We start from the raw sequence: 27158 nt of genomic DNA, 5'->3' as shown, positions 1-27158 counted from the left end.
CAACACTAAATGTGGTTAATTTGCTTCATTGTCAAGAGACCTGACCGGGTCTGCGGTTTCCTGTCGGCATTCGCCTGTTGGTGGTGCAGGTCAGCCTGTTGTTCAAAGTTCAATAAAGCTGCGCCAAAGAAAAAATTGTGACGTCACATATCCGGCCCCTCCCTGCTGCCTCAGCCGCCCTGAAGTCCTCATTTTCCGCCCCGAGGCTGCACAAAGTGCCTCCGCTCTGCCGGGACCAAACTCCCAGGACCTCACACGTCACGGTGAGTCTGCGCGAGGCGCGTGCGGTTCTGTCAGCGGCCGCGTGCCACCGGGCTCGCGAGGTTTACAGCGAAAGAGGAGAATCCCGCAATCACCGTCGAAGACCGCCGTACTCCTTCGGTGAGTTGTCCTTGTAGAGTGCCGTCCAAAGCAGTCCGTCCGGACCGGTAGAACTCCGTGCAGCGCCAGCTTCCAAACTTTGGTCGCAGTTCGTTCGCGGTCCGCACATCCCAGCTGCTCATCAGCTGTCACACCGGCGGACCGCGTGCACTTCCCGCACGCGCCATCGGTTTGCTAGCCTCCCGGATTTATCTTTTTATTTGTGATACAGATTAACTCCAATTTCGGTGTCTTTAATACGACATCCTGAATCTTAAAGCTGCAGGCGGCTCTTGCCTCCGGCTGCGTGGCCCCGCCCACATGTACCACGCTGTCACTGTGAGAGGAAGACTACTGTCTGCTCAAATATGTTGTCCTGTTCCAACAGGACTGAGCTGTTTATCCCTTTGCAACTAAATGTTACCCCTCCTGCAATGTGGTGGTTTCCATGACAACGCCGTTCTCCTGACCTATGACCTCTGTGGGACTGAACTCTGGTTGTGTGATTCTGGCCTGTTGGGTTTTGTTTGCTCTCATGGTTGACATGAATGTACATACAGGCACTTTTCAATTGAAACCAGGCTACTGTGGTGAGTTCAAGTCCATCAGGACTTCAAACGCTCAGATGGAGGAAGTTTCTTAAACTCTAACAGCTGATTGATGGAATGAAAACGACAGGTCTCAGACTGACAGGTCATCCTACAGCATGGTGACACAGGCACGCATGTGAACAACATGTGGGTCTGATCAACCTTCTGACAGCTTCGTTGCATCAAAGCGTCTCTCCTGTTTTGTCTGAGCGACTGAACAGCAGGCGGATACCACAGGACTGATCTACCATTGTCATGTTTTCATCATAACATTTAAGATCAGGCCCTCCAGATGTTTTCTCAACCACATCAAGTAACTTTCACCATTACTGCATCTTTTCATCTGCTCCTGATTCACAATATTTAAATACAGAAAGACTCAGAAAACCAGTTTTAATCTTAATTTTCTTTATGCATGTCCAGCATCAGAAAAATGCTACAGGAACGTTAAAACCCCAATTTTCGTTGAAGTGGCTCTTTAAGGCACATGTCAAAGTCAAGGCCCGGGGGCCGGATCCGGCCCTCCGCGTAATTCTATTCGACCCTCCAGATCATTTTATTTTATTGTTATTAATGGCATGATGTTATCTTATTTTTAACTTGTATACTTTTGACAAAATATATTTTTATGGAGAGTAAAATATTGAAAGTTATTTAAGGTTTAAGTTGATTTATTCTGGAATAATATTCCTGCCTCTTTATCATTCATAATTATGTTAAAAAGTTACGGTTTTAAGAATTGGCATTCTGCTAGTTTTTTGGACTATTTTGACATCCACTAAGATTGTTTAGGCTATTTTTTAACTTAGCAAATATTCCAGCTGCATGCTAGCTCTTTTGGCTAATTAAAGCTTTTTTTAAAAACAAGTTTTTAGGCTGCTTTTAAGTTTAGCTATTTTTTTCAGCATTTTTAGTACATGCTAGCTAATCTGGCTGACCTAATTTTTTTTTTGTTTGTTTGTTTTTCAAGTGTATTAGGCTAATTTGGCATTTAGCTAATATTTTAGCTGGCTATTAACTTCAGTATTTTTAGCTATCATTTTCAGCATCTTCAGCGGCCAAATTCAGCTTACAGCATTCGCACTAGCATTATCACAGGTAATGCTATTTATCTAGTTCATAAATATGCTAAAAAGTTACGTTTTTTAAAGTTTCAAAAATGTAGCTTTAGAGTGTTCATTTAATGTTTATCCTGTTCGTCCCACGACCTAAGGTGTGTTTTGGATTTTGGCCCCTTGTGTGATTGAGTTTAACACTCCTGTTTTAAGCAACTACATTTGTTTTGTTTTGTTTTTTTTGTTTTTTTTTTATTTACAAGTTCAGGAACATATATTTTTGTTCTGTTTAACTCTGGCTCTTGATCGTTAATTTATGTCTTATTCTGTAATTCCACAAAATGTGTGACTCTTTTCAAAGTTGTAAATCAAACTTTAAAAAGTTGGAAAAATGTCCTTTTTTATGATGTAGAGATTTGATTTGACATGTTGACAGGCGACTCGGCATCACTGTCATTCTTCTCTGTTTTCCATCCCAGCTTCATCATGAATTTCTTTCTGGAGACCATCCAAGTCCTCCTGCTGTCCATCTGGTTCAATGTGGAGTCCTTCATCCACCTCTTCGTACCCAGGAAGAAGAAGAACATATCGGGTGAGGTGGTGCTGATCACGGGGGCGGGCAGCGGCATCGGCCGCCTCATGGCGCAGGAGTTTGCGGCTCTTGGCACGGTGCTGGTCTTATGGGACATCAACAAGGAGGGGGTTAAGGAAACAGCGCGACTTGCTCAGAGCAATGGAGCCGTCAAAGTCCACCACTACGTATGTGACTGCAGCGACAAGAACGAGGTTTACAGAGTGGCTGACCAGGTGAGGAACACGCAGTGAGGCGATAAAACTCATTTTCTGACGCCTTTCTCTTCAGGGGAAAAAACACAACTAACTGCATGTTCTATGAACGCAGGAAGGTGTGAGATAAAAAGAAACAGTTTGTCTGTGTTTAGATATTTCAAGGTGATCATTTCTGAGACAAAAAAATGAAAACTGCAGTTTCTTCTGGAAAGCAATGCAAGTGTATTCACATGAAAGCAGATGCAGAAGATCCTGGAATAACCATAAAAGGGTGAAGACCTTGGTAAAAGTTTTTATTTTTTAGCTGGAGAAGGTCATGAAAGATTTTAACTGATCAGTTGTTGGACTCTCTCCCAGCCAGGTCACACTGGAACAAGTGTTTCTGGCTTTTGATAAAGCTGCATTTTTGTTTATATATTTATACCAGGCTTATGTTTCTATTCATCCTTATCTTATGGCAAATATCACAAGATATTTCAATTAAAATGGGTCCTATGACTCAGAACAGACTGAAGGCTCATTATAGCAGGTCAGTCATTATGTCATGTTTATTTTGGGCTTTAACTACAAAGAGAAGATTGAAATCATTTGTTATTCACAGCTGATCTAGAAACAATGACTGTCTCTTTGAAGGTGAGCAGTAGACTCGTCACAATCGGTTAAGGGTTAAAATTGTAGCTCTGACCCTGAACGGTTTCCTCATCCCTACACTGAGCTGCATGTACAGTCATGGTGTAAATATGCTTTAAAAAGTGGAGTAAATGGGCAGCAGGGCTGTCGCAAACGTTTACTTTAATAGACTAATCCGGTGTGCAAAATAGATGCAAAACACACATCTTGACCATCATTGGCTTTGAACTAATAAAAATAAAGACAACTAGAAAAGTTGCATTACCTGCGATAATGCTAGTGTGAATGCTTTTTGCTGAAAGTAGTCAATGAAGTTTTTTGTTCAGCAATTTACTTTAATTGCTGTAAGGATTTGCTGAAAATGCAAAAACTATTTGCAAAATGTTAAATTTGCTAAAAGACTGGACATTTAAAGAACAATGAAAGAGCGCTGAAGTTGACCTAAATTTCTGAAAAATCTGTAGTAAAAACGCTTAAAAATCCCTAATAGTTGCCAATTTTGCAAAAATATTTAGTGTGTTTAATACTAGCTAAACTCAGAAATAGGCTAAAGAATCATTAAAATAAATGAGTTAAAAACGTTAGCCTGTCGCTAAAATAGAAGCTAAACTCTAAATTATCCTATAAAAACCTCAGTAGATAATAAATTAATTCAGTTTCAGTTTTATTTATATAGCCCAAAAAAATGAGCAAAAACTGTTAGCATGTTGCTAAAATATTAGCTCAAAATATTAAATACACTCTTTTTGCTAATCTACTTAAAAATGAGAAATTTGAAGACTTTCTCATTCATTTTCTATGGGGCATATTTTGTCAATATTTCAAAAGTATGAAGCTTATGAATACCAAAAATACAAACAATAATGTCCTGAACAAGGGAAGGAGCAGGAGAATCACTATAGTGTGAATGATAAGCTTTCACACAATTAAGATAATAGTTTATTAAACTTTTACTAAATCCTGCAGCCTCTGTTCTTCATTAGTTTCTGTTATTAAATCTAATGAGGTCGGCATATTAAACAAAGGCACTATTTTTGACTAAGGGTAAAGTTTTGGTCTCACTGACTCAAATAATGAAAAGTGCATTTTTTGGTGCTGAACGCTCACAACTTTGTTCAACTTTACTACACTCTGACTCCATATAATATAAAGTAACGACTAATCGACTATTAAAAGTCGACTAATCGTGGCAGCCTTAATGTGCAGCAGGATAGAGCTTCTAAACAAATACGTGACATGGCTGCTGTGTTCACGTGGATGTTGACCTTGTCCTTCAATCTTTAGTCTTTTTGCTCCAAACATCAAAGTTGCTGGAACAGATATGCTTCAACTCCACTCTGTTCATCTCCAAATTGATGCAGAAATTTGAAATTGTCTAATTCTATGTTTCATGTTTACATACTACATATCAATTTGATTTTTTTTTTTTTTTGGGTCACTCTATGACAGGAGTGTCATGGAGTGTGTTTTGGATTTTGTGCAAAAGGCAAAAATCCAAAACACATCTTAGATTGCAGTAAAGACAGGATAAACATTTATTGAACACTCTAAAACTAAATTTTTAAAACTTTAAAACTAGTTCATAACATAATTATGAACTCGATATAAAGCATTACCTGTGATAATGCTAGTGTTAACGCTGTAAACTGAATTTGGCTGCTGAAGATGCTGAACTGATAGCTAGTTAAAATATTAGCTAGATGCCAAATAAGAAAATGAAAAAGAAAAAAAAGAACTTAGGTTAGGCAAAACAGCTAGCATGTAGCTGAAATATTAGCTAAACTTCAAAATAGAATTAAAAAATCTTTGTAAATGTCAAAATAGTCCAAAAAGCTAGCAGAATGCCAATTTTTATAACCGTAACTTTTTAACATAATTATTAATAATAAAAAGGCAGGAATATTATTCCAGAATAAATCAACTTAAACCTTAAATAACTTTCAACATTTTACTCTCCATAAAAATGTATTTGTTGAAATTATACAAGTTAAAAATGAACACAAAATAACATTAAGCCATTAATAAAAATAAAATAAAGTGGTCTGGAGGGCCGGATCCGGCCCCCGGGCCTTGACTTTGACACTTGTGCTCTATGAAGAACACATTTTCTGCCCATGTAAAGGTGCTGAACCCGACAGCTTCTGGGGTGGTGCTGGGCAGAAGAAGCTGGAGAGGTTTGTGATCTGTTCCCTGTTCTCCTTCAGGTGAAGCGTGAGGTGGGCGACATCAGCATTCTGGTGAACAACGCTGGAATTGTGACCGGGAAGAAGTTCATCGATTCCCCAGACTCTCTGATCGAGAAGACCATGGAGGTCAACACCATGGCTCACTTCTGGGTCAGTGTCAGCACACAGCTGGGTGGGGGGGGCCCTCTTGTTTGTTGGTGTTGAGCTGCAGCTCTCCAGGAAGTGTCCACATGACCATTCTGAAGAACGATAACAAACACTTTACATTCAATTCAACTTTATTTTATAGCCCAAAATCACAAAGAAAATTTGCCTCATTGGGCTTCATGCAGGTAATTGTATAGATGCAGAAGTTAGTCATAAAATATGAGAAAATAGGTAAAAACTAAACAGACTAAATAAACTGGTTATCCCTGACCTTAGACCCTCCCTCCCGGTAAGGAGAAACTCCTAAAAAACCTGAGTCAGGAAAAAAGAAGAAACCTTAGGGATGTCCATTTATTTAATTTATGTAATTAAAAACCTTCAACATGTTCAGGACATTCATGCTTTTACTTTTACTCACACTTTTTTTTTAACTTCTCCTGTCCAACAGCTGAGTAGACAGATACGGGCTGAGAGCCTCTAGTGTTGGGCAGATTTTACTGTCGCAACAGGGATTTATTGAGTATAAACCCAGGCAGAGACCTGCATGTTGTCTGAAGTGTAGAAGCTTTAGTCTATTGGCTTTTAGCCTGTTAGCTTCTGGACGTCTGAGGCTGTTCTTTTCTGTAGATGTAAAAGCAGGGAATAAGGTGTTATATCTCATGTGTGGGTAACCACTGCTGAGGTCTTTCCTTCACTCAGGGATTCAAACTCTAAATAGATGTGTTGTTTTCCAGCTCAGTTGACGCAACTTTTTAAAGACAATAATTCCAAATGTTAATGTGTGTATTGCAAACTAATTTTATAATTGCATTCTGGGTAAGGAAAGCTTAGACATGTGTCTGGGCATTGAGTGGTAGTTTTCCGAGTCTGGTTTTGTCATGAGGTGGGGGGGGGTTCACAGGGAAAGCTGTTCCCTGGAGGGTTTAAAAGTTAGAAGAATTTGTGAAGAATTTTCCTCTCCAGGTGAGTCACTGCTGGGAGTGGTGAAGGAACCACAAAGGTCCTGTCCTTGTTCGTGGCTCAGTATTTTATGGGTGTTTGATAACAAACCCTGTGGTGCTTTGAGAGCTCGGATAAAGATCACACCAGGATCAGATATTAATATGGACAGGCCTCAGCTGAGGAAAACTGCACTTCCACACATTCATTGAGGGGATTTGTGCATTTACAGTGCTGGTTTCTGCACATGCACTCACATCTGTACTTGTTTTGTCACATAAACACAAAGATTCAGAGCGTGGATGAAGACCAGGGAGGTTACCTGCTTTTTCTGTTGCCATTAAGATAAATGTTCTTGGTGTTCTCAGGTCTTAAAGGGACCATAACACGATTCTTTCAGAGTAAACTATATCTATATATCTATATATATATATGATCAGAAATTACCTTTGGAACACTAAAAATATACCCAAAAGTAAAATGACTCGATATTCGAGGCTCGAAGTTTCTTCATGAAGTTTGAACACTAAATCGAATTAGATTTTCTTGGCAATCGCTAAACTGGATCACAACTCAGACAGCTGGCGTCTGCACAACTGTGCACGAGCTGGGGGTGGGGGGCTCGCAAAGCTAGCTGACCACTGCTATCTTCGCAGAGAAAGTGTTTGTGTTAGCCTGGGGGCGGAGCAGACTCTTCCTGGAGGAGACTGTTCTCACGGGCAGCCGTGGTGCAGCGGTAGGGCGGTCGACTCCTGATCGGAAGCGAGCGGGTTCGATTCCCGCCTTGCCCGCCCATGTGTCGAAGTGTCCTTGGGCAAGACACTGAACCCCGAATTGCCTCTGGTGGGAGGTTGGCGCCAGTGTTCGGCAGAGGAGCCACCACCAGTGTGTGAATGGGTCTGTGACTGCGAAGCGCTTTGGGCCCTCGAAGGAGGGTAGAAAGGGATATACAAGTATAAACCATTTACTCTGTGACATCAGCATGTGAGGACTCGCTCGTTTTGGTGGGTATGGGAGAGTTGAGAGTGCTGGTTTTTAGAGGATCACTCAGAAATGCGTGAATGAATCAAAACATCGCTTTGAGGTTCTTTATAATGAGGTATGAACAATATAATACACGTAAAAGCTAAAAAAAAGTAGAATTTTCATGGTGTGGCTGCTTTAATGGAGGACGCTCTTTTTACCACAATGTTTTTTTTTTCACACTTGACAACCGCATTGTCTTTTTTAACTCTCAACAATATGGATGAAAAATGTAAGAAGACCAGAGAAGGAATGTTTGTAGCACCAGTTTGTCAATTATGAAGAACGTAAAGCGGCTCATAAAAATGAATAAATGCGGTTTAAAGTCTAGAAGTAATCCTGTCAATTCACCTAAAAAGCACCAGATCAAGGTTGTCTGAACGCTCCAAAGCAAAGAATCATCAAAGTCAAGTAAATTATTCACAGATGTTACAGTTCGGATCACTCCCAAAGCCCCATACTGTCTCCACTGGTTTTTAGGGAAGGCCTAACTAAGTGACTAACAGATGCAGCCAAGGGTTTGAGTGTGATCTGAACAGTCCGTGCAGAGAGAACTCCGTCTACATGGAAGAATAGAAACTATCAGCAGAAGCACCAGCTTCATGTTCTACTTCACACTTTTTACAGCTACAGGTGAGAACAAAGACGGAACAAAGCAAAGGAAAAGTTTTGCATCTTTTTTCAGCTGATATATTTGCATCATATGAGGTCAGTCTGGTTGACAAAGGTTCACTTATTTCTACAAGAACAGGATTCTTTGTCTGTCATATTATTTGCCATCGGAAGTCAAACGTTTATCCCAGGGGTAGGGAAGACTGGTCCTCGAGGTTCAGGTGTGTCCAGCCTATAAGAACATGCCAGTTCAGGGTATATTGGAAAACATGCAGGAAGGCGGCTCTCGAGGACCAGGGTTCCCTACCTCTGGTTTCACCTAACATTTCATGATTTTCAAGTGTTTTTTTTTGTGTGTGTGTGTGTTTCACTCTCAGACCTACAAGGCCTTTCTTCCCGCTATGATTGCCAACAACCACGGTCACCTGGTCAGCATTGCCAGCTCTGCTGGGCTCATAGGAGTCAATGGATTGGCAGGTTTGTGCTTTTTTATGCAGTTTAACAAGAAAAAACAAACGTTCTGGAGTCTGCATGTATGTTAGTCCTCAAACATTCAGGTAATGAGCCTCGCTCTCTTTGATTACCGTTATTCTCATCACATACCAGGCTGTGGTTCAACCACACTGACGAGGGCTACAGCGGTACCAGACTCCAGATATCCACTGGGTTTTGGCCATTGACTGTATATAGAACTGGACAGAGCAGGTGTGACATCACCCATTAACAATGAAGCCAATTCAGTCGTCATTTTTCCGTGATACAGACGTCGCCATGTTGGAGCCAAACAACAGTGATTGGTCCGAGTCGGTCTGTGTCAGTGTTTCTATGGAAACAGCTGTCACCAATCAGGAGTGAGCTTGTTGAAAGACCACACCCCTTCCACTGAAAGCGACTAGAGAGAATCTGTCAAACATATGAGGTGGTGGCCAGTGGCGCCACATGCTTTTATTGAGGCTTCTGATTGGTCCGTTTATAACGGTTTATGAACTTTGATAGAGAAAACATGCGATGAAAGTCAAAATGAAGATTAGAAAGAAGATTTATCAGGGCCACAGTGGTTATTCTGACCAATAGAATGGCTTAAGGACTGCTTATTTCTCTATAGAAGTCTATGGAATTTAGACTTCTTGGAGCCAGCAGCTACTTCCTGTTTGGAACATGAGGGGGAGGAGTTACTCACTCCAGTCCTCTATATACAGTCAGTGGTTTTGTGCCTGCTTACAACAAGCCACCCACTTTAATCCTGGATATTATTAGCGATTAAACTGCAATCTGAGGCAACATGTGGCGTCTAGCAGCATGTGAAGCAAAGCAGTATAATGGAAATGTATTTTTTACCACAAAACACAGCATACTTTTGTAAAATGACTTTTGATAGATTATTAACTGCATGTTTGTTTTGGAACTGTCTCCTCAGACTACTGTGCCAGTAAGTTTGGAGCGGTCGGCTTTGCGGAATCGGTGGGTCTGGAGCTGCTCGCCATCGGAAAGGATGGGGTTAAAACCACCATCGTGTGCCCTTATTTCATCAACACTGGGATGTTTGATGGATGTCAAACCAAGTATGTGTCACTTTAAAACCAAACCAGTGTAATAGGGGGAAACTTGATTTCTATACTGAGAAAAGACTAAAAGTATTCAGAATGTTGGGACATAAAGCTGAGGCGTGTCCTCCAGTTAGCATCCGAGAGATTTTATTCCGAAGTTGAAGGACCACCAGGTTGTAGCCAACGTGAATATGGCACAAGAGGAACACTAATGGTAAAGTGAAAAGACAAATAAAAGGACGGGAACCAAAGAGCCCAAAATGTCCTTTAAAGATGCAGAACCATCAGTGTCCAACTCTGAGCTAAAATGGTGACCAAAGCAAACCACATTCTAGACTAGGGCTGGGTTAAGAAATCGATTTGGATCTATTTAAACTTAACAGATCAATAATCGATTAATAGAAATATAAATTGATTTAGCATATAAAGCTAAAGTCCACTAGCTTGATGCTAATGTTTAATGGCATTTCCCATAAGACGGCTAATGCTAACGCTCGGTCGACCTAAACATACATTACTGACTAAATGAACATCTTTATAAACTCACAGACATTAATGTTCCAAAGTCCTTTAAGGAAACATTGTTTAAAGTAACTATTTATGGTCTAAAACATTGTTTTCTTCCCCTCAAAATTTCTTCTTCTTCTGGAGTAAGGTGTAATCCTATAGCTCGATCGCCACCTAGTGGCCAAACTGAAACGTCCTCCAGGAGGGCTTGCTTTGCTGGTTTTTCATCCTTAAAGTTTTAAAGAGGCAACAACCCCCCTCCCCACCCCCCCCGCTTAAACGTCGGCAGAGTCGGGTAAAAAGGCAAAAGAATTTTGATTTAAGTTATTTTCTTTGTTTTTATTTATTGACCTTTTTTATTTTACAAGAAATGAGTGATGTGTCAAACTGTAAAACAAACATGACAATATAGAGCCTAATCATTGCAATTTGGCGCCTCCTCCAGCGGATTGCGCCCTAGGCAGTCGCCTTGAGTTGCCTATGCCCAGGGCCGGCCCTGCTCTTGCCTCTGACCTTTCCGCTGCTTCCCGTTTCCTTCAGTCTCCTCACCTAGTTTGTGTTCTGTCTCAACCAGGTGGCCGACCGTGCTGCCCATCCTGGATCCACACTACGTGGTCAAGAAGATCGTTAACGCCGTCCTCACAGACCAGGTGTACCTGCTGCTGCCAAGGAGCATGTACATCATTACTGCTCTGAAGAAGTAAGTTCCTGCTCTTCCTTTCATCAGAAGCTTCAGTCAAAAACAGTCGAGTCCCTGTTTTTAGAGCAGCAGCAGCGCTGGTCTCAGTCCAGATTTATGTGGAGTTTTGTTGAAGAAGCTTTTCAGGAAAAAACAGATTCTCTGCTGTCTTGCTTAAAAACCTGTAGTGAACTACCGTCCTAAAAGATATTATGTTTGGGTAAACTGTCAGAAAGAACCTCTGGATCTCTCGAACGCTGATCTTTGGACAGAGCTTTTGTCACCCTTTATTTAACTGGCACCCCATTTAAAATCCAAAAAGAAAAGACTGAAACCATAGTGTTTCCATGTGTGCTCCATGGTGCCTCACATATACAGCTGATCAGTGAACTTCTCAGTTCTCCACAGCGGGTAGTGGTGTGAAGAGAGGACGGTAAAGCTTTAATGCTCCGTGTAACCAGCAAAACCAACATGAAGGCATGTGGGTCATAACACGATCCGTGGAATGGGCGCACGCTTCAGTATTGAGTACCATGTTGTGACTCTGTGAAGAGGATATTTATGTACCATCAGCCAAGCAGCTTTGTTTCTCTAAAACTACACCGTGAAGGGTTTATAGACCAAGCCTCTTATGCTGTTTCTTTACAACCATAATTCTTTAAAAACTGTTCTTGCAGAGAAACCTCAGTTTGCTGCTGGCTCTGTTTTAATTAACCTTATCAGATGTGCCAGTTTGTTAGTCTGTCTCTAAATCAGAGGCCTGAGCAGAGATTAAGGGTGCATTCAGACATACGGTTCACCAGAGTTTGTTTCCCCCAATAATGGGAAGTGGTATACTTGTAGAGTGGTTTAGGTTTATTGGTTTAGTCTGCCATTTATATGATTTACAAAAAATGTACAGAATACACAAACAACCAATAAAAAGAGATCAGGCAGAAGCGTATGGCACTCATTAGATGCCTATCCTTCAATACAAGTCAATGCTGATCCATTTAACAAACCAATTAAGAAAATCTAGTAAAAAAAACAAACAATCTTTTACAAATTATTACAAGTAAATCAAATTATTTTACATAAGTGTTTTATAATAATTTATACATTTATATTTCAGTCATTTTTTAAGCTGCAAAAAAAGAACTTAATGTGAACTAATCACTCAATTCATTCCATAATTTCACACCAAGAACCGAAACATTTTGTCTTAACATTTGTTCAAACTTTAACTTGTTCAAAGTATCAAAGGCCTCTTGAATTATACTGATTAACTCTTAAACAGTTTCTGTATATATTCAACTAAATTATGTTTAACTCTATAAACAATTTCTAATACTTTAACATAAACCCTTTCCTTTAATTTTAGACTTTTAGTCAAACAAAATAAAGAATTAGTTGATTGACTATATCCTGCTCTGTTAACTATTCTAATAGTTTTTTTTGTAATTTAACCAAAGATTCAATGATAGTTTTTCCAGCATTTCCCCAAATCTCTGCACAATATGAAAGATGCGGAACAACCAATGAACAGTAAACAAGATACAACCTCTGTTTGTTTAGTACATCCATGATTTTAAACTGAATACCAAAAGATCTTGAAACTGTGTGTTTTATGTAATTTATGAGATTTCCAAGATATCTTCTCAGTTTTTACTCCTAAAGACATTACTTCTTTAACATATTGTATTGTTGTACCATTTAAATATAATTTAACATTTCCAACCTTTCTGTTACCAGAAAATCTCATAAATTTATTTTTATTTCATTCAGAGATAACTTGTTATAATCAAACCATTTCTTAATAATATTAAATTTTTTAAATCACATTCAGCAACTCATTAATATTTTTCCTGTACAAAACATATTGGTATCATCAGTAAACATGATAAATCTGAACTTTTTTAATGTAAAAAAATATAATGAATGTATATTGAAAAAGCTTTCGTCTAAGGACTAAACCTTGTGGAAGTCAACAAAAAATCTTTTCCAAGTTAGACTGGACATTATCAATGGTAACATATTGAACCTGATTTTCCAAGTAACTTCTCCACCATTGGTTTGTTTTACTCCAAAGTCCATAATATTCACATTTTTCCAACAACAATAACTCAAAAATGTTCTTATTGAACGGATCCAAACACCCACCTGTGGTTCTGTAAATACAGTTTATTTGAATATTTTTCAAGCTTTCCCTTTGAATCTCAGCAGTCAAACATTCCATTTCATTTTCAGCTGAGCACATATGTGGAATAACCTTACATTTTAAACTCGTGCGAACAAACAAGGCAACCCCACCCCCTCTTTTGTTCAGTCTGTTGTGAAAGAAGAAATGACATCCCTCCAGTTAGTTCAGTAACTCTTTCTCCTCCGTTAGCCACGTTTCTGAGATTCCAATGACGGAACATTGTTCATCAAACTGGTTCAAATAGTCCTCATTTGAGAAAGGTTGATCTAAAGACTCTGTTGAAATGTATACATGAAAAACCTTTGAGTTCCACCTTGAAATCCTCTTCAGAATAATATTCAGTCACAATGGGTTTCATCGGAAAAATGGATTTCGGGATCATCATCCTGTAACATCCCGTCCTCGTCTTCATCACCGTAAAACAAACTTAAATTGAGTCCTCTTAGGTCATAGATAAAGAAAACTCTCCAATAAACAAACAATTCTTCTTCCTCTTCTCCTCATTTGTCCTTTGGATGCTCCTGATGGTGACGACTTTAGCCTGTTCTGGTGTTCCTTTGAGCTTTATCATTATTTACAGTTCTTTGTCCAAGTGTCCTGTAATTTTTTTTAATTTTTTTTATTTATTTATTTTTTTTATAATTCTTTCTTGGTAAGCAATTTCTGCATTCCTCCTTGTCAGGTGCTCGTTTATGAAAACACCAGTTCCCTTGAGCTTTTTAGCAACATTCAACGGGTCATTTTTATCTTTTCTGCTGACAAATCGAATTACGATGTTCTGTTTTATTGAGTCTTTTTGAGGAATTGTGTGACATGCAGCTATAGCTTTACTGTCAACCACAATGTCTTTGCTGCTGAAAAACTCGATAACTTGTTGTTCGAGTGTAAGCAGTTCACCTGGTGGAGCGTCCTCTCCTTCAGGGGGTTCTGCAGTGACCCTGGTGTGGGGACGATGTTTGGTCTCCAGTCCAGATATCACCACATTCTCCATTCTGGTGTTCTGCTCCAGTTGTTCCACTCTGTTTTTCAGGTCTTCAATTTTCTTGTCTTAGTCTTCAATCATCTTTTCCAGTAGTTTGACTTCCTTCAATAAGTCCATCTGCTCTTCCACCACTTCTTCTGACATGAAGTTAAGAGATCGTTTCACTTCGTTCGCGTCCTTTAAGTTTTTAGCCATTTTTGTGTTCCAGATAAAGAAGGCCTATCCTTTCAGCATGAGCCAACAGTCTTAGATAATCCGGATTCCACAAATGATGAAGTATTAGAGATCGCATTAATCCATACAAAACAAAGTCCGTTAGATTGAAAGATGTTTTTGTTCCTTTGAGATTTTTAAGGGATTTAAAAGAGAGCCGATCAGCAAAGACAAAAGCAGCCAGCAGCCATCTTGTTTCCTTTACTACCTTCCTTAAAGGCCCAAAGCGATTTACATTCACACACTGATGACGGCCGCGCTGCTGAACGCTGGCGCCAACCTTCCACCAGAGGCAATGTGGGGTTCACTAAGGACAATTTGACACATGGGCGGGAATCAAACCCGCAATCTTCCGATCAAGGGTCGACCGCTCTAACGCTACACCATAGCCACCCAGGATTGAACGAAGTTTCAATCCCGGGCCAGAAAGCGCTCTCTGACCCGTCTTTTGAGGTGGTCTTGGTTCGTTTCCAATCAGACTGAACTTCTGTTCGCTCTGAGGTTCCTCAGTCTGAATATGATCCGCTCTGAGACCAAAATGACTGAACCAAAATGGCCGCCACAGTCAGCGGTAAACACGTTGGTAATGAGGAGATCACAGATGACCCCACTTTTAATGTAAACATGCCTAGGATAGCACAAGGGTTATGATGTGGTCGGATGCATGCAGGCTCATTAAAATGAGATCCACGTTGCTTCTCACTGTTTTACCGTCTAAATCTCAGAAACATTTATTAGCGTACCTCGCTAGCATAGCGTCCCCAGTAACTGCCTTGGAGCGCTCTGATCTTCATACAGTCGCTCAAAATCCATCAACAAAGTAAAAAATTTGAATAAGTGAAAAATCCTGACAAACCGCATCACCTCCATCTTTCTCTTTTTGTTTAGATCCGCTGTTTTTGTTTAGTCACATGGTTTTGTTTCCAAGTGTTGGTCCGAAACAAAAATCACCGACAGACGCCAGTCTGAATGCAATCTTCAGGACTCAATCTGGAACAAATAAGTGGACTCGATCCAAAACGACGGACTATTCCAATCTGAGCTGACAGTTTTCTGTCTGTTCCTGAGTAAAGAAGCACAGCTAAAATGTTTAGATTAATCTGAGCTGCAGAAACCTCTATGTGACCAGCACCGGGGGGGGTGAGGACCGCACTCATGCTTGTTTTCCAACACGTCCTGCTTTGGGATGTTCTGATTGGCTGAACACACCTGATCCTGGTAATCTGTACCGTTGACATCTGGAGACCTGAAGTTCCAGCCCTGCTTGTACCTGTGCTGCACCTGAACACAGCAGCACATGTACAGCTGTAAAAGGAGACAGCCCGGGTTTTGTAATGATCGGCCCAAAGTCCAGACTGAAAATGTCACGGTCAAAGTTTTCCTTTGATTAGTAGTGCAGGCGAAAGGTTGATCTGCAAACTCTTCAACCAGACTGTTCTTTGATTCCTTGCAGCACTTCTGTCTTTTCAAAAGTTGGGTCTTCATCACTTTAATGCACTCCACCAGCACCAAATGACATGTTCAAGTGCTAGAGAGGCAGGAGGAGCACAGCTCAAACAGAACCAGAGAATATGATGGCTGATCTTCAGGGATCTTTATGTCCCTCACTTTACAAAAACTCTTGAACAAATAGACTGAATTTCACAAGCTGCAAGAAATATTCAGGGATTTCAGTTCCTGCTAATAAGAGTCGAGAAGAACCAACTCATGTGCGGAACATAGTTTACTCAGTCTTAATAGTTTTCATTTCTCAGGAATAAACAGTGGTTCTGGAGCTGGGCTGGGTTCACTTATTGACTTGTGGTCCTAAAAGGGCTCTAAAATTTGACCGAAGAGCTGAACCAGAAGCAGATGTGAGCGATGTAAGAGAAAGAAATCTGGATGAAAATGTATTAACTCCCCCATCATAGGGATCAATTATAGTGATTATCATTCGAATTTATTCTCATTTGGTGGACCAGATTAAATAGTTTAACTGGCCACACATGGCCCCCGGGCTGTATTTTCCCACCCCTGTTGTAGAGCATTGTTGGGTCGGAGAGACCCGTAAAAGAGTTGAGATTAATTGGCAAAACGTTGAGCTATTATGCCGTCATGTAGATGAAGACTGTTCCAGGTCACCGTCATCCACATTCAGGCTTCTGCTGAGATTTCACACTGAAACACGGGTCTGCAGAGCTTTCATGTGGACTCTGACTCTTCTGTGATCAATAGAAAATTACATAATGGAACTAGACAAAAGTTCTGGCTCTTTGGTTTTGTCTTTTATTTACTCACTGTGGACAACAGCCTGACGGCTAGAAGTGACACCTTAACTCTTGACACTAGTGTGTTTGGTTATTCAATTCAATTTTATTTAAATAGCTCAATATCATTGGGCTCATGCAGATAACTTTACAGAAGCAGAAGGTCAGTCATAAAATATAAACAAAAGCTAAAGACTAAACAGACTAAATAACACTGGTTATTCCTGCCCTTAGACCCTCCTACTAGGTAAGGGAAAAACTCCTAAAAAAAACCTGATTCAGGAAAAGAAAGAAGAAACAACAGGGATGCCCACATGAAGGAGAGATCCTATCCCAGGACGGACAGGCGATTTACTAGAAATAATAAAGAGGAATTAGCTTACTTTACAACTACATATTTGAATAGAGTTCAGTCAGATGGGACTGGAGGACAGGTGGGGGCAAGGTCCACTGCCAAGATGAGCCAGAGGCGTGGTCCACTGCCAAGATGAGCCAGAGGCGTGGTCCACAGCCAAGAACAGAAGCACGGGTACTCCACCTGGGATCTGAAATCCCGAATGAGCAACAACACGTGAATCACACTGCACCAAACAGAATACCTGCAATCCCAGAGTTCCACAGATTCAATGACACACTTTGATTTACTGACTGAGATTCTTTTAGCATCTTTTCCTTAAGCATTGACAGAGGGTTCACGCTTCCCGTGTTCCAGTCCAACACGTTTAACAAATTCCTCCTGAAAAACAAACCTCTTCTTCTGGAGCCAGATTTTTCAGAGGAAACCTTGTTTTTACACTGATGGTTTAAGGCGGACAGGAACGGTCCTCTGACTGGTGCAGGTTTGGGAAGTGGACTGAGAAACCAAACAGAAGAACTTGTTAGGATGATGTTAAAAAAACACTCCACATCCCGTTATCCGACAGTAAAGAATCCAATGGCTGGAATCAGTTTTATCAGTGTTTTTGGAATGAAGCAGATGAACTTTTGTGGAGCAAGAAGAGGATTTCAGTTTGTCACTGCTGTTGCAAATATGAAATACTAGTTTATTAGGGAGGCGACATCTTATTGAAGATATGTTGATCCTGTTGTGAGATCATCTCCAAGACTAACTTCTGGCTAGAGCGTCTAAAGCACATGTCAGAGTCGAGGTCTGAGGACCAGATCTGGGTAATTATATCCGGTCCTCCAGATCTTTTTATTTTATTATTAATGGCCTGATGTTATCTTGCACTTATTTCTAACTTGTATAATTTTGACAAAATGTATTTTTATGAAGAGTAAAATGTTGAAAGTTATTTAAAGTTTAATATTTAAGCTACGTGCTAGATGTTTTGGCTAACCAAGTTTTTTTTCAAAGGCTAATTTGGCATTTAGCTTGTATTTTAGCTTAACCAAATGTCGATGTGTGACGACTTGGGCGTGATGTGTTGGATGTGATCGTTTTACAGAAGAAAGTTGTTGTTCAGACGGACTTTTTCTGTTTTTAATTTTTTCCTGCTGCTTGTTTTAAATTGGTTAAAACAGGGGTGACAAACTCAATCGCACAAGGGGCCAAAATCCTAAACACATCATGGGTCGCGGTCCGAACAGGAGAAACATTTATGAACATTCCAAAACTATATATTTAAAACTTAATTCAATTTTCAATTCAATTCAATTTTATTTATATAGCCCAATATCACAAATTCAATTTGCCTCATTGGGCCTCATTTAAAAACATAACATATTTATGAACTAGATGTGTAGCATTCCCTGCTATAATGCTAAAGGGAATGATGGCGGTCTTATGGTCTGGACCAATTGCAGTCTTACACTTCGTTAAGTTGCAAGCCCCCGGGCCGATCTTGCTGGCCGAGCACATGAGAATCCGGGCCCCGGGCCTTGACTTTGACACATGTGGGTAAAAACATCAAGCTAACGGGGATGGTCACCTCCAGCCTGAGCAGCAGAGATGATGAGCTGTCAAGTGTTTGATGTTTAGCTGTTCCTGAGGGAGCCATGCATGTTCTGTCGTTCACGTGTTTATCCTGTAATCTCCTACCCCCAGCCTCCTGCATTGGAAGAGTTTCGTCCTCCTTGGCGTTTACCTGGGCCTGACGGCTGAAGTAGAGTGTGACACTTCGAGCTAACGCTTGCGCACTGTGGCTCCACCTGGAGCAGCTCCCCCCCTCAGTCTGTTTCAATATGAACATTGATCTTGTTTGGAGACTGTCCAGTGTTGGCTCTTTAGATTTAAAGGCTGTTTCTGGACACTGCACGTCGAATAGGAATGATGCATTTGAAGAAATAAAGTCATTAAAAAAGTTCCCCTTTATGGGTAAAGATGTTTTTGTCAGCACAGACTCTGGCTCTGAAGGCCGTTCTGGAACTGCAGACTTCAGTTTGTTTTGGTGGTGGGGGGTTACTGAGGTGTGTGTCCACACCTTTGGTGTCACGGATTGACTATCTCTCCTGCGCTTATGGACCATCAGATGAACATGTGACTGACACATGAAAGAGGAACTCTCATTAGAATGAATACAACACAGCAGATGATTCGGCCTCTGCAGCAGGAAGAGTTTCATCTCAAAGTCCCTTCAGTCTGTCAGATATCTAATGTTTCTATCCATTTCTACTCAATGCAATAGATGTCTTTATGGGATTTTGAATAAACATGACACGTATTGATGCAAATATGTATCAAACCACTTCTGCTTCAAAATTGTAATAATTTAGCATCTACTTGAAGGCAAAGTAGATGCTAAATTATTTTTTCATAGCAGGACATAAGTTGTGCCAAAAGCGATTATTTTAATAGTCGACTAATCATTGATTATTTTTCTCCAATTAGTCGACTAATCTGCATGTAAAGCACACATCTTAACCATCATTGGCTTTAAACTAACTAAAATGTAGATATATATATATATACCTGTGATAATGCTAGTGTGAATGCTGTAAGCTGAATTTGGCCGCTGAAGATGCCAGTGCTGATAGCTGAAGATGCTGAAGCTGAAAGCCAGCTAAAATATTGGCTAAATGCCAAATTAGCCTAAAAAACTTATTTAAAAAAAAGACTAGGTTAACTAAAATGAAATATTAGCTAAACTCCAAAATAACATAAAAAAACCTTAATAACTGCCAAAATAGTCCAAAAAGCTAGCAGAAAGCCATTATACCCTTCAACTTTACTACACTCTGACTCCATATAATATAAAGTTTGGACCAATTGACTATTAAATTAGTCACCAACTATTTAAATTGTCGATTAGTCGATCAGCCCTACTGTAAATAAACTTAGGCATCAAGGGGCTTAAAGGATTCTGCTGTCACACTGGAGTCAGACCTACAGCAAGCTGGATCTTTGACTCCACAGTTCATGCAGATGTGAATCAGAGCCTCTGACCGGAGGATCTGTGGTTGGAGAGTTGACAGTCTAGCTTCACAACAGCAAACTGCTCCAGGTGTTTGACTGTTTTCAGTAACATCTGTGGTTTTTCTGAGCATCAGAACATTTGTATTCGTGATCAGAGGGAGAAGGAGGCATAAGAGCATCGATCATGACTGGAGGGGATCTGCAGAGCTGACTGTCAAACTGGGATGTTTCTCCATGTTGCAGTGTCACGTGATCACTCAGAGGCTTCTGTGATTGGTCCAAACTTTGTCCAGAGCTGTAAGCTCATCAGATCCTTTAGCTGAAAGCTCATCAGTCTGATGCAGCGTAAATGATCTCCAGTCTTAACTCGGAGAAGGTGCTCCAAAAATCAACAGATGCGTTTGACCCTTGCAGAGGAAGTATTTGCAGGATCCTCAGAGACTGCAGAGTCGTGGATAGTTTTAATTAAAGTTGGATGATATTTGACCAGTTTAGGATGCATGAAGAAAATAAAAATCCAAATACATATCTCAAAGGAACTCTTAGAGGCAAGTTTGTTGGGTTTTCTGATCTTTAGACATCACTGCTGTAGAAACTTGTACTGTATTTTCTGGACTATAAGTCACTCTGGAGTACAAATTGCAGGAGCCAAAAAATGCATAATGAAGATGAAAAAAAAACATACAAGTTGTTCCAGAGTACAAGTTGCACTTTTAAGAGAAGTTTTGACAATAGATCAGTAGATGATCAGAGTGAACTTTAAAGAAAAAAATGTCATGTTGGACTTTAAACAAAAAAAACGTTCCCAACAGTGTTTTAATTCTGATTATGAAGTTTTTGATCAAAATCACACAACTTAAATGTCTTAAAAAGCAATTTTTCTTGTTGATCTGAAGCCTCTGTTTCCAAAATCTCCTCTGAGGGGGCGTGGCTTATGGAGCCGAGCTGCTCCGCCCCTGATCCCCCCCGTCTGATTATGATAGCTCTGTGTCTCACTAGCATAAATCTTCACCACTGCTACATAAAAACGTCCATCAATCTGGGTAATGTCCAGCCGTATGGTTCTGATCCGGATGTCAGCTGGACGAGGAAGTGAAGATCTTCATGGACAGAACTTCCTCCAAAATCCTGATTCTTTCTCCTTCCAGTTCACCAAAGACTCTTTTAGCTAATTCTCCAATGTTTATTGACTGTGATCAATACATTCAATCATTGGTTTCTCAGAGTTCTTGATAAAATAATCAAAGCTAACATCAAAATGCTCTTTCATTGATTTACAATCCTTTCCAACTGCAGTCAAATGAGCCGCCGTTCACATTTCCGTGGTCACATCAAGAAGCTCCGTGGAGTCTGGTGGAGATTTTCCAGCGTTCTCAGTCCTGCTACCGTAAGTATTGGATGAAACTCACACCAAAAATCCAGTGATGCTGATTTGACCACAGAAATGTGAACGGCGGCTCATTTGACTGCAGTCAATGTGAAGATACCATCTTCTCTTCTCCAGAACCTGAACTAGACACTAGGAACAGATGAGGGTTTAGTGCATGTGCAGCAGAGCTGTTGATGGAAAGAAGATCATTCATTCAGAGTCTGTCCAAGACAGTTTGATTGATTTAAAAGGAGAAATACTCGGAAATGCAAAAACAAAATGATTTCTTATTACATTTGTTCTCTTTCAGCCACACATACATGTTAAAAACTCACAGGATTTTCATTGGAGGAGACTTTAACAGTACGTTTATCTGGGTTTCGTTCCCGCTAGTCACTCCCTTCCAGTGACCCCGCCCCCTCTGGATTCCAGGAGAAGTGTTGGGTTCATGGCTGCCGTCCTCTCATTCCCTTCAACCTGCAGCCAAAATATCAGGATTTATTTAGTCGTGCTGTTCTTTATTTAAAGGGTCTACATCCATGCTGGCTTCTCTTCTCGTTAGGAGAGCCGAGGCTACCCCCGCCGCCACCCTCAGCCCCTCCAGGCGCCGAAGCCTCTGTAGTGTCTGCGTGTGCAGAGATAAAAACTCCTCATCTGATAAGCGTTGCTGCATCAGCTGCTCGTGCTTCAGATAAGCCGGTCATCATGTTTCAACAGAAAGAGTCCCGGAGACTCCCTTTCTTCTCCCTTTTTGTTCCTCATTGTCTGCTTCATTTTTGTGGAGAACAGAGCCATTATTCCCCATCAGAGGGATTTGTCTGTGGAACACAGCTCGCACAAATGGATGCAGTTCTTCGCCTGTCACCTCTGTTCATTTTACATAAAAGCTATTGTGTTCCGGCTTTCATGATGTGTTGGATTATCCAGCCTCTCTCCTCTTTGAAGAGATGATTGAGGTTCATTAGTCATCTGAGAGCTGGAGCTTTAAGAAGCAGACAGAGGACACATTATTCTCTGGAAAGATATAACAAAGACTTTTTACAGCAGCACGTTTTGTAACAGAAATATGGGAAATTCATTATTGTTATTTTTACAAGGACTTCGTGTCTATCAAAATTGCGTGTGAGGATTTTTGCACATAAGCTCAGAGGAACTGCGACATGCATGCATGCAGCCTGCAGCAACTCGTGTGGAGGCTGCTGGTCTAAATAATAAAATATTTAACGCTAATCGCATCCCTGCATCAATTTAAAGCAAGCCTTTCTTCTGAAGTGGATCGTCCTAATGCGAGCTGGTACTTTAAGTTAACTTAAGTACTTCAGGATGATCCTTACTTTTCTCTTTGATCATAGTTTTAAGTTGTAAATAATCCTGTTAGGTGACGACGAGTTAAAGATAGTGAAAAACTCACTGGATGTGGTAAACTGTTTCGCTTCACAGATTCACAGATGTAATTGTATTGTGTTGATAGATTCATCTTATTTAGTTTATTCTATATTATGTTCTTACTGTTTACAGTGTTTTAGTTATTCAGGGACTCGGCTTTGGTCATGTGACGTTTTCAATGACTAGGGTTGTGTCCGAATCCCCCCCCTAACTACTAAAAAACTATACAGTGCGGGACTGTATAGTGCGCTAGATTTTAAAGGTAATTCGGACACGATGCTCACTACTTTTCTTTTGTTTTTCTAAGCACAGGATATGATGTCACCGATTTCAGGAAGTCAAAATCGAATAAATACGAACATTTCACAACATTTATTTGTGACTCCACTGTGTTCTGATGGAGAAAATGTAAATGGTTCATTTTGTTTGAAATTGTTTGACTGCATTGCATTGTGGTCTATATTCGCTAATCTAGTGAGCATCGATGGACGCTAGTTTTCTAATGCTTTCCAAATCTACCAATTCCAAAATCGAGTACACTATATAGTCCCGTACTATCTAGTTTTTTAGGTGTTAGGGAGGGATTCCAAACACAAGCTACTCGCTCAACATCATCCATGATGTGGCAACGAATGAATTCCAGAACAACCTCGGTGCAGCAGGGGCATCAAGTCGTTGAGATGGGGTCAATAGACAGGCAGCAGACGTGGATTTGATGTACCTGCAGCGTTCAGTGTGACTGCACCGTAACAGTCGAGCAGCTCCACCTGGTCATGGCGCCTTCAGGTTGGTAGTAGACCATCAGATGTTGCAGGTGAACTTGGTGAGTCAAAGTGTCATCAACTGACTTCAAGACTCAGAACTACTGTCAGAGTTTGTGACAGACCCAGGAGTGGAGCCCCACCAGTGACAGACCAGAACCATGACCAGAACCTCAGGACCTCAGACACGGTTTAGCAAACGCCACACAGCTGCAGGCCGTTTACCAGATGTGAGGGTTCACATTCACAATTGACTCCCGCTTTGACTGGAATGACAGACGACTGTTACAGGTGACTCCCTGACACCAAGACGCTGCCATGAACACTTGCAGTATAAGACCATGTGACCTGGGCAATGCAGCGATGGTCTACAGTCCTGTTCACTGATGAGGGTTTCTTGCGACACACTGAGGTCAACGTGGTCATCAGGATTCACTTTGGTGGAGGAGGAGCAGCAGACTGGACAGACGTCACCAGTTGGAGCCAAACCGATTTGGTTCTTGTAGACGGCCCGGTCTCTGCAGGTTCTTACCGCAGAGACTTCGTAGAACCACCATCATCCTCCACCAGAACACCCACAACTCTGTTCATGGATGAAGATGCTCCACCACATCATCTCACAGCTGGACTTCAGGAAGTGAGAGTGTCTCCTCTGGCATGACCAGCAATGACCTCTGACCTGAATGAAAATAGTCTCTTCTCATTCATTATTTTATAATAAAGATCATTTTTGTGTATTTCATTAAGATTCAGAGCAAACAGGAAAAGCTCTAATCGAAATGATATCCAGAACGTATTGTGGATTTATGATCTGAACTTGGTCAGAATTCTTTAGATTAGTGTTTTGCTTCAATTATGCAGTCAGTTTTTACCTGATTTTATTTATTAATCAAGTTAATAAAATAACAAACCATGTCAGTGTCCTGAATCTCAATGGTTACATACACGGTGTGTGTGTGAATAAATGTTCCTGCAGACTGTCCTCCAGTGATCACGAGGGCTTCAGCATCACTCCAGATCACTGTGAATGGATCAAGTTTAGGACTGTGGTGGCTGAGAATCCGGAGCTGCTGAGTGTAGTAGAGGTTGTCAACTCTAGTCTTTCAGAGACAGTTATTGCTGTCTATGTTGAAGAGCCGGGTCAATAATTAAACCTTAGACTACATTGTGGATTGTGGGTTCAGTTCCAGCCGTAGAACCAGTGATCTTTCTGTCTCCTGAACTTGTCAGGCCTTGAACAATAAACTTCTGAGTAAACTGTGAAAGACGAGTCATTGGAAAGCTGTTTAAAAATCTGAATGAAACACTTTATAAAAATATATGATAAACTTTTATGAAAAGTTTTTATGAACAGTTGCAGTGCTTGAGTTTCCATGAGTGTTGTGGGCTGTGGGGGGTGTTTTAGTTAAAGAAGACTAAGCGGGAAGTGGGTGATTCTGTCAAACCATGTCCACCAGGACCGCGTCGATCACTTCATCTCCAGTTTTCCATATCTGAAAGCTGGCTCCAGAGCCAGCACTGTGTTCATTTACATGTGGATCATGACTTTCAAAAGAAAAAAATGCAGCAAATCCAAGTTAAGATTTACATTAAAGTGATTAGCTTATTGTGTGAATGCTTTGTAAGAATTCACACAAACTTAACTCAAGTAACTCAATCACACTTTCAGGTATTTCAGCAATCTTGGTATCAAAACGTTCAGCTTGTTCAGGACATTACTGCTTGTAGTTTTGGTATTTATAAACTATAGTTTTTGAAATACTGACCAAAATAATTTTCATCTATTGTAATAAATTAAAAAAAAAATGGAATTTTGCTAATATTTTAGCAACATGCTAATGTTTTTGGGTAATTTGTTATCTGCTGGGGTTTTTAGGCTAATTTAGAGTTTAGCTTCTATTTTAGCAACATGCTAACGTTTTTAGCCCAATAGTTTACTGATGAATGTTTGGCTATTTTGGAGTTTAGCTAGTATGTAAGCAATGTGCTAGCTTTTTTGGCTAATTTGGCATCTATTGAGCTTTGTTATTCTAATTTGGAGTGTAGCTATTTGTTAGCAACATGCTAACATGTTATCTACTGTTTTTTAGCCTAATTTCGAGTTTATCTTCTATTTTAGCAACATGCTAACATAGTTGAATTTACTGATGAATTTTAGGCTATTTTAGAGTTTAGCTAATATCTAAGCAATATGCTAACCATTTTGGTTAATTTGGCATCTAGTGCAGTTTTTATGCTAATATAGAGTTTAGCTTTTTTTAGCAACAGGCTAACGTTTTTGACTTATTCAATTTACTGAAGATTTTTAGGCTATCTTGGAGTTCAGCTAGTATTTAATCAACGAGCTAGCTTTTTTGGCTAATTTGCCATATAGGCCCTACTGAGGTTTTTGGGATTATTTGGAGTTTAGCTCCTATTTAAGAAACACACTTATTTTTTTTGCAAAAGTGGCATTTTAGAGATTTTTAAGGAATTTTATGGCAAATTTTTCAGAAATTTAGGTCAACTGTTTCATAGTTCTTTGACAAAAATCTCCAGTCTTCTTGCAAATTTAACATTTTGCAAATACTTTTATTTTCAGTAAATCCCTTCAACAATTAACTTAAATGGTGTCACCATTTTCAGCCAAAAAAACTTCAGCATCTTCAGTGACTACTTTCAGCAAAAAGCATTCACACGAGCACTATCACATGAAATGCAACTTTTTTAGTTTCTTTATTCTTACTGTCAAACAAAACCTTTAGGGAAAACCATCATTCTGACGGAGCATAATGGTGTTCAGGTTCAGGAGGTCTGGTCTTTGGATCAGCTGAGTGACAGCACTTCACCTTTGTTGTTTTTAGTGTTTTTGTTTCACACATTCAGTCTGTCCACACAGAGGCTGTTTTCAGCATCAGGTGTAGATGTTCCTTCCATCTCACCTCTGGTTTCTCTCTGCAGTGTCCTCCCCATGAAGCAAGGACTCCTTCTGGGCCAATACTTGGGAGCCTTCAACCTCATGGACACATTCAGGGGACGCAGCCGGAAACAGGATTGAAGATGAGATGAAGATGAGAGCCGGGAGGGAGACGCAGTCATTTTATTTCAATAATAATCCTCAGCATGCTTCCATCCAGTCTACATAGACTGGACTTTATGAAACCATTTGTACTCACACCTCTGTATGCTAATTATTATGATGTTATTTTGTTTTTATTCTACCAAACCACTTATTTAAAGAATTTATAATTATGAATGACATTTTATGACTGATGAATGATGCATTCTTGTTATTTTTCCAGATAAAAGCTATTCATAAATATTTAAATACATGAAAGTTCCCACTTTTTTTCTTTCCTGTAGCCATAACTCTGATTTGAGGTTCATTCTTTTTATTTCTGATGCAGATTTACTTGAACCTGAAGATGATTTCTTTCTTCAAGTAAAGTTTATTTGAGTTTCCTCCACTTTCATTTCATTCACTCATCAAAAAGGCCATTTTCTGCTGAGAGGACAAACATAATCTCCGTTTATTCAGACTACACTCAGAACCTGGACCTACTCTGTGGGGGTGCAGATGCAGCTTCACCAGGTTTAAATAAAAACCTCCACATTCACCTCAAA

At 40.2% G+C, this 27158-nt stretch overlaps 1 protein-coding gene across 3 annotated transcripts; it reads left to right on the top strand.

The window, feature by feature from the left end:
• Window positions 1–27158, top strand: LOC112151014 (epidermal retinol dehydrogenase 2). 3 transcript variants are annotated; one of them, XM_024279619.2, is made up of 7 exons: window positions 1–263; window positions 2485–2812; window positions 5629–5760; window positions 8709–8808; window positions 9749–9893; window positions 10960–11085; window positions 26496–27158. In XM_024279619.2, exons 2-7 carry the CDS (start codon window positions 2492–2494, stop codon window positions 26590–26592), a joined length of 921 nt encoding a protein of 306 aa, XP_024135387.1. In that variant the 5' UTR covers window positions 1–263; window positions 2485–2491; the 3' UTR covers window positions 26593–27158. The 3 variants fall into 3 exon arrangements, with proteins under 3 accessions (XP_024135387.1, XP_024135380.1, XP_024135395.1); XM_024279612.2 differs by having other exon boundaries at window positions 2–381; XM_024279627.2 differs by lacking the exon at window positions 26496–27158 and adding an exon at window positions 18732–19115 and having other exon boundaries at window positions 175–381.

Source organism: Oryzias melastigma, linkage group LG17 (assembly GCF_002922805.2).
Source record: "Oryzias melastigma strain HK-1 linkage group LG17, ASM292280v2, whole genome shotgun sequence".
Lineage (NCBI taxonomy): Eukaryota > Metazoa > Chordata > Actinopteri > Beloniformes > Adrianichthyidae > Oryzias > Oryzias melastigma.
The sequence above is the reverse complement of the archived record's forward strand: the minus strand, read 5'-3'. Positions and strand labels throughout refer to the sequence as shown.

Bases quoted from the DNA above. Each gene is read 5' to 3' on its own strand.
- LOC112151014 (XM_024279619.2), top strand. From the start codon at position 2,492: ATGAATTTCTTTCTGGAGACCATCCAAGTCCTCCTGCTGTCCATCTGG. The intron at 5,761-8,708 runs GTCAGTGTCAGC...TTTCACTCTCAG, and splicing joins ACACCATGGCTCACTTCTGG to ACCTACAAGGCCTTTCTTCC. The intron at 9,894-10,959 runs GTATGTGTCACT...TGTCTCAACCAG, and splicing joins TTTGATGGATGTCAAACCAA to GTGGCCGACCGTGCTGCCCA.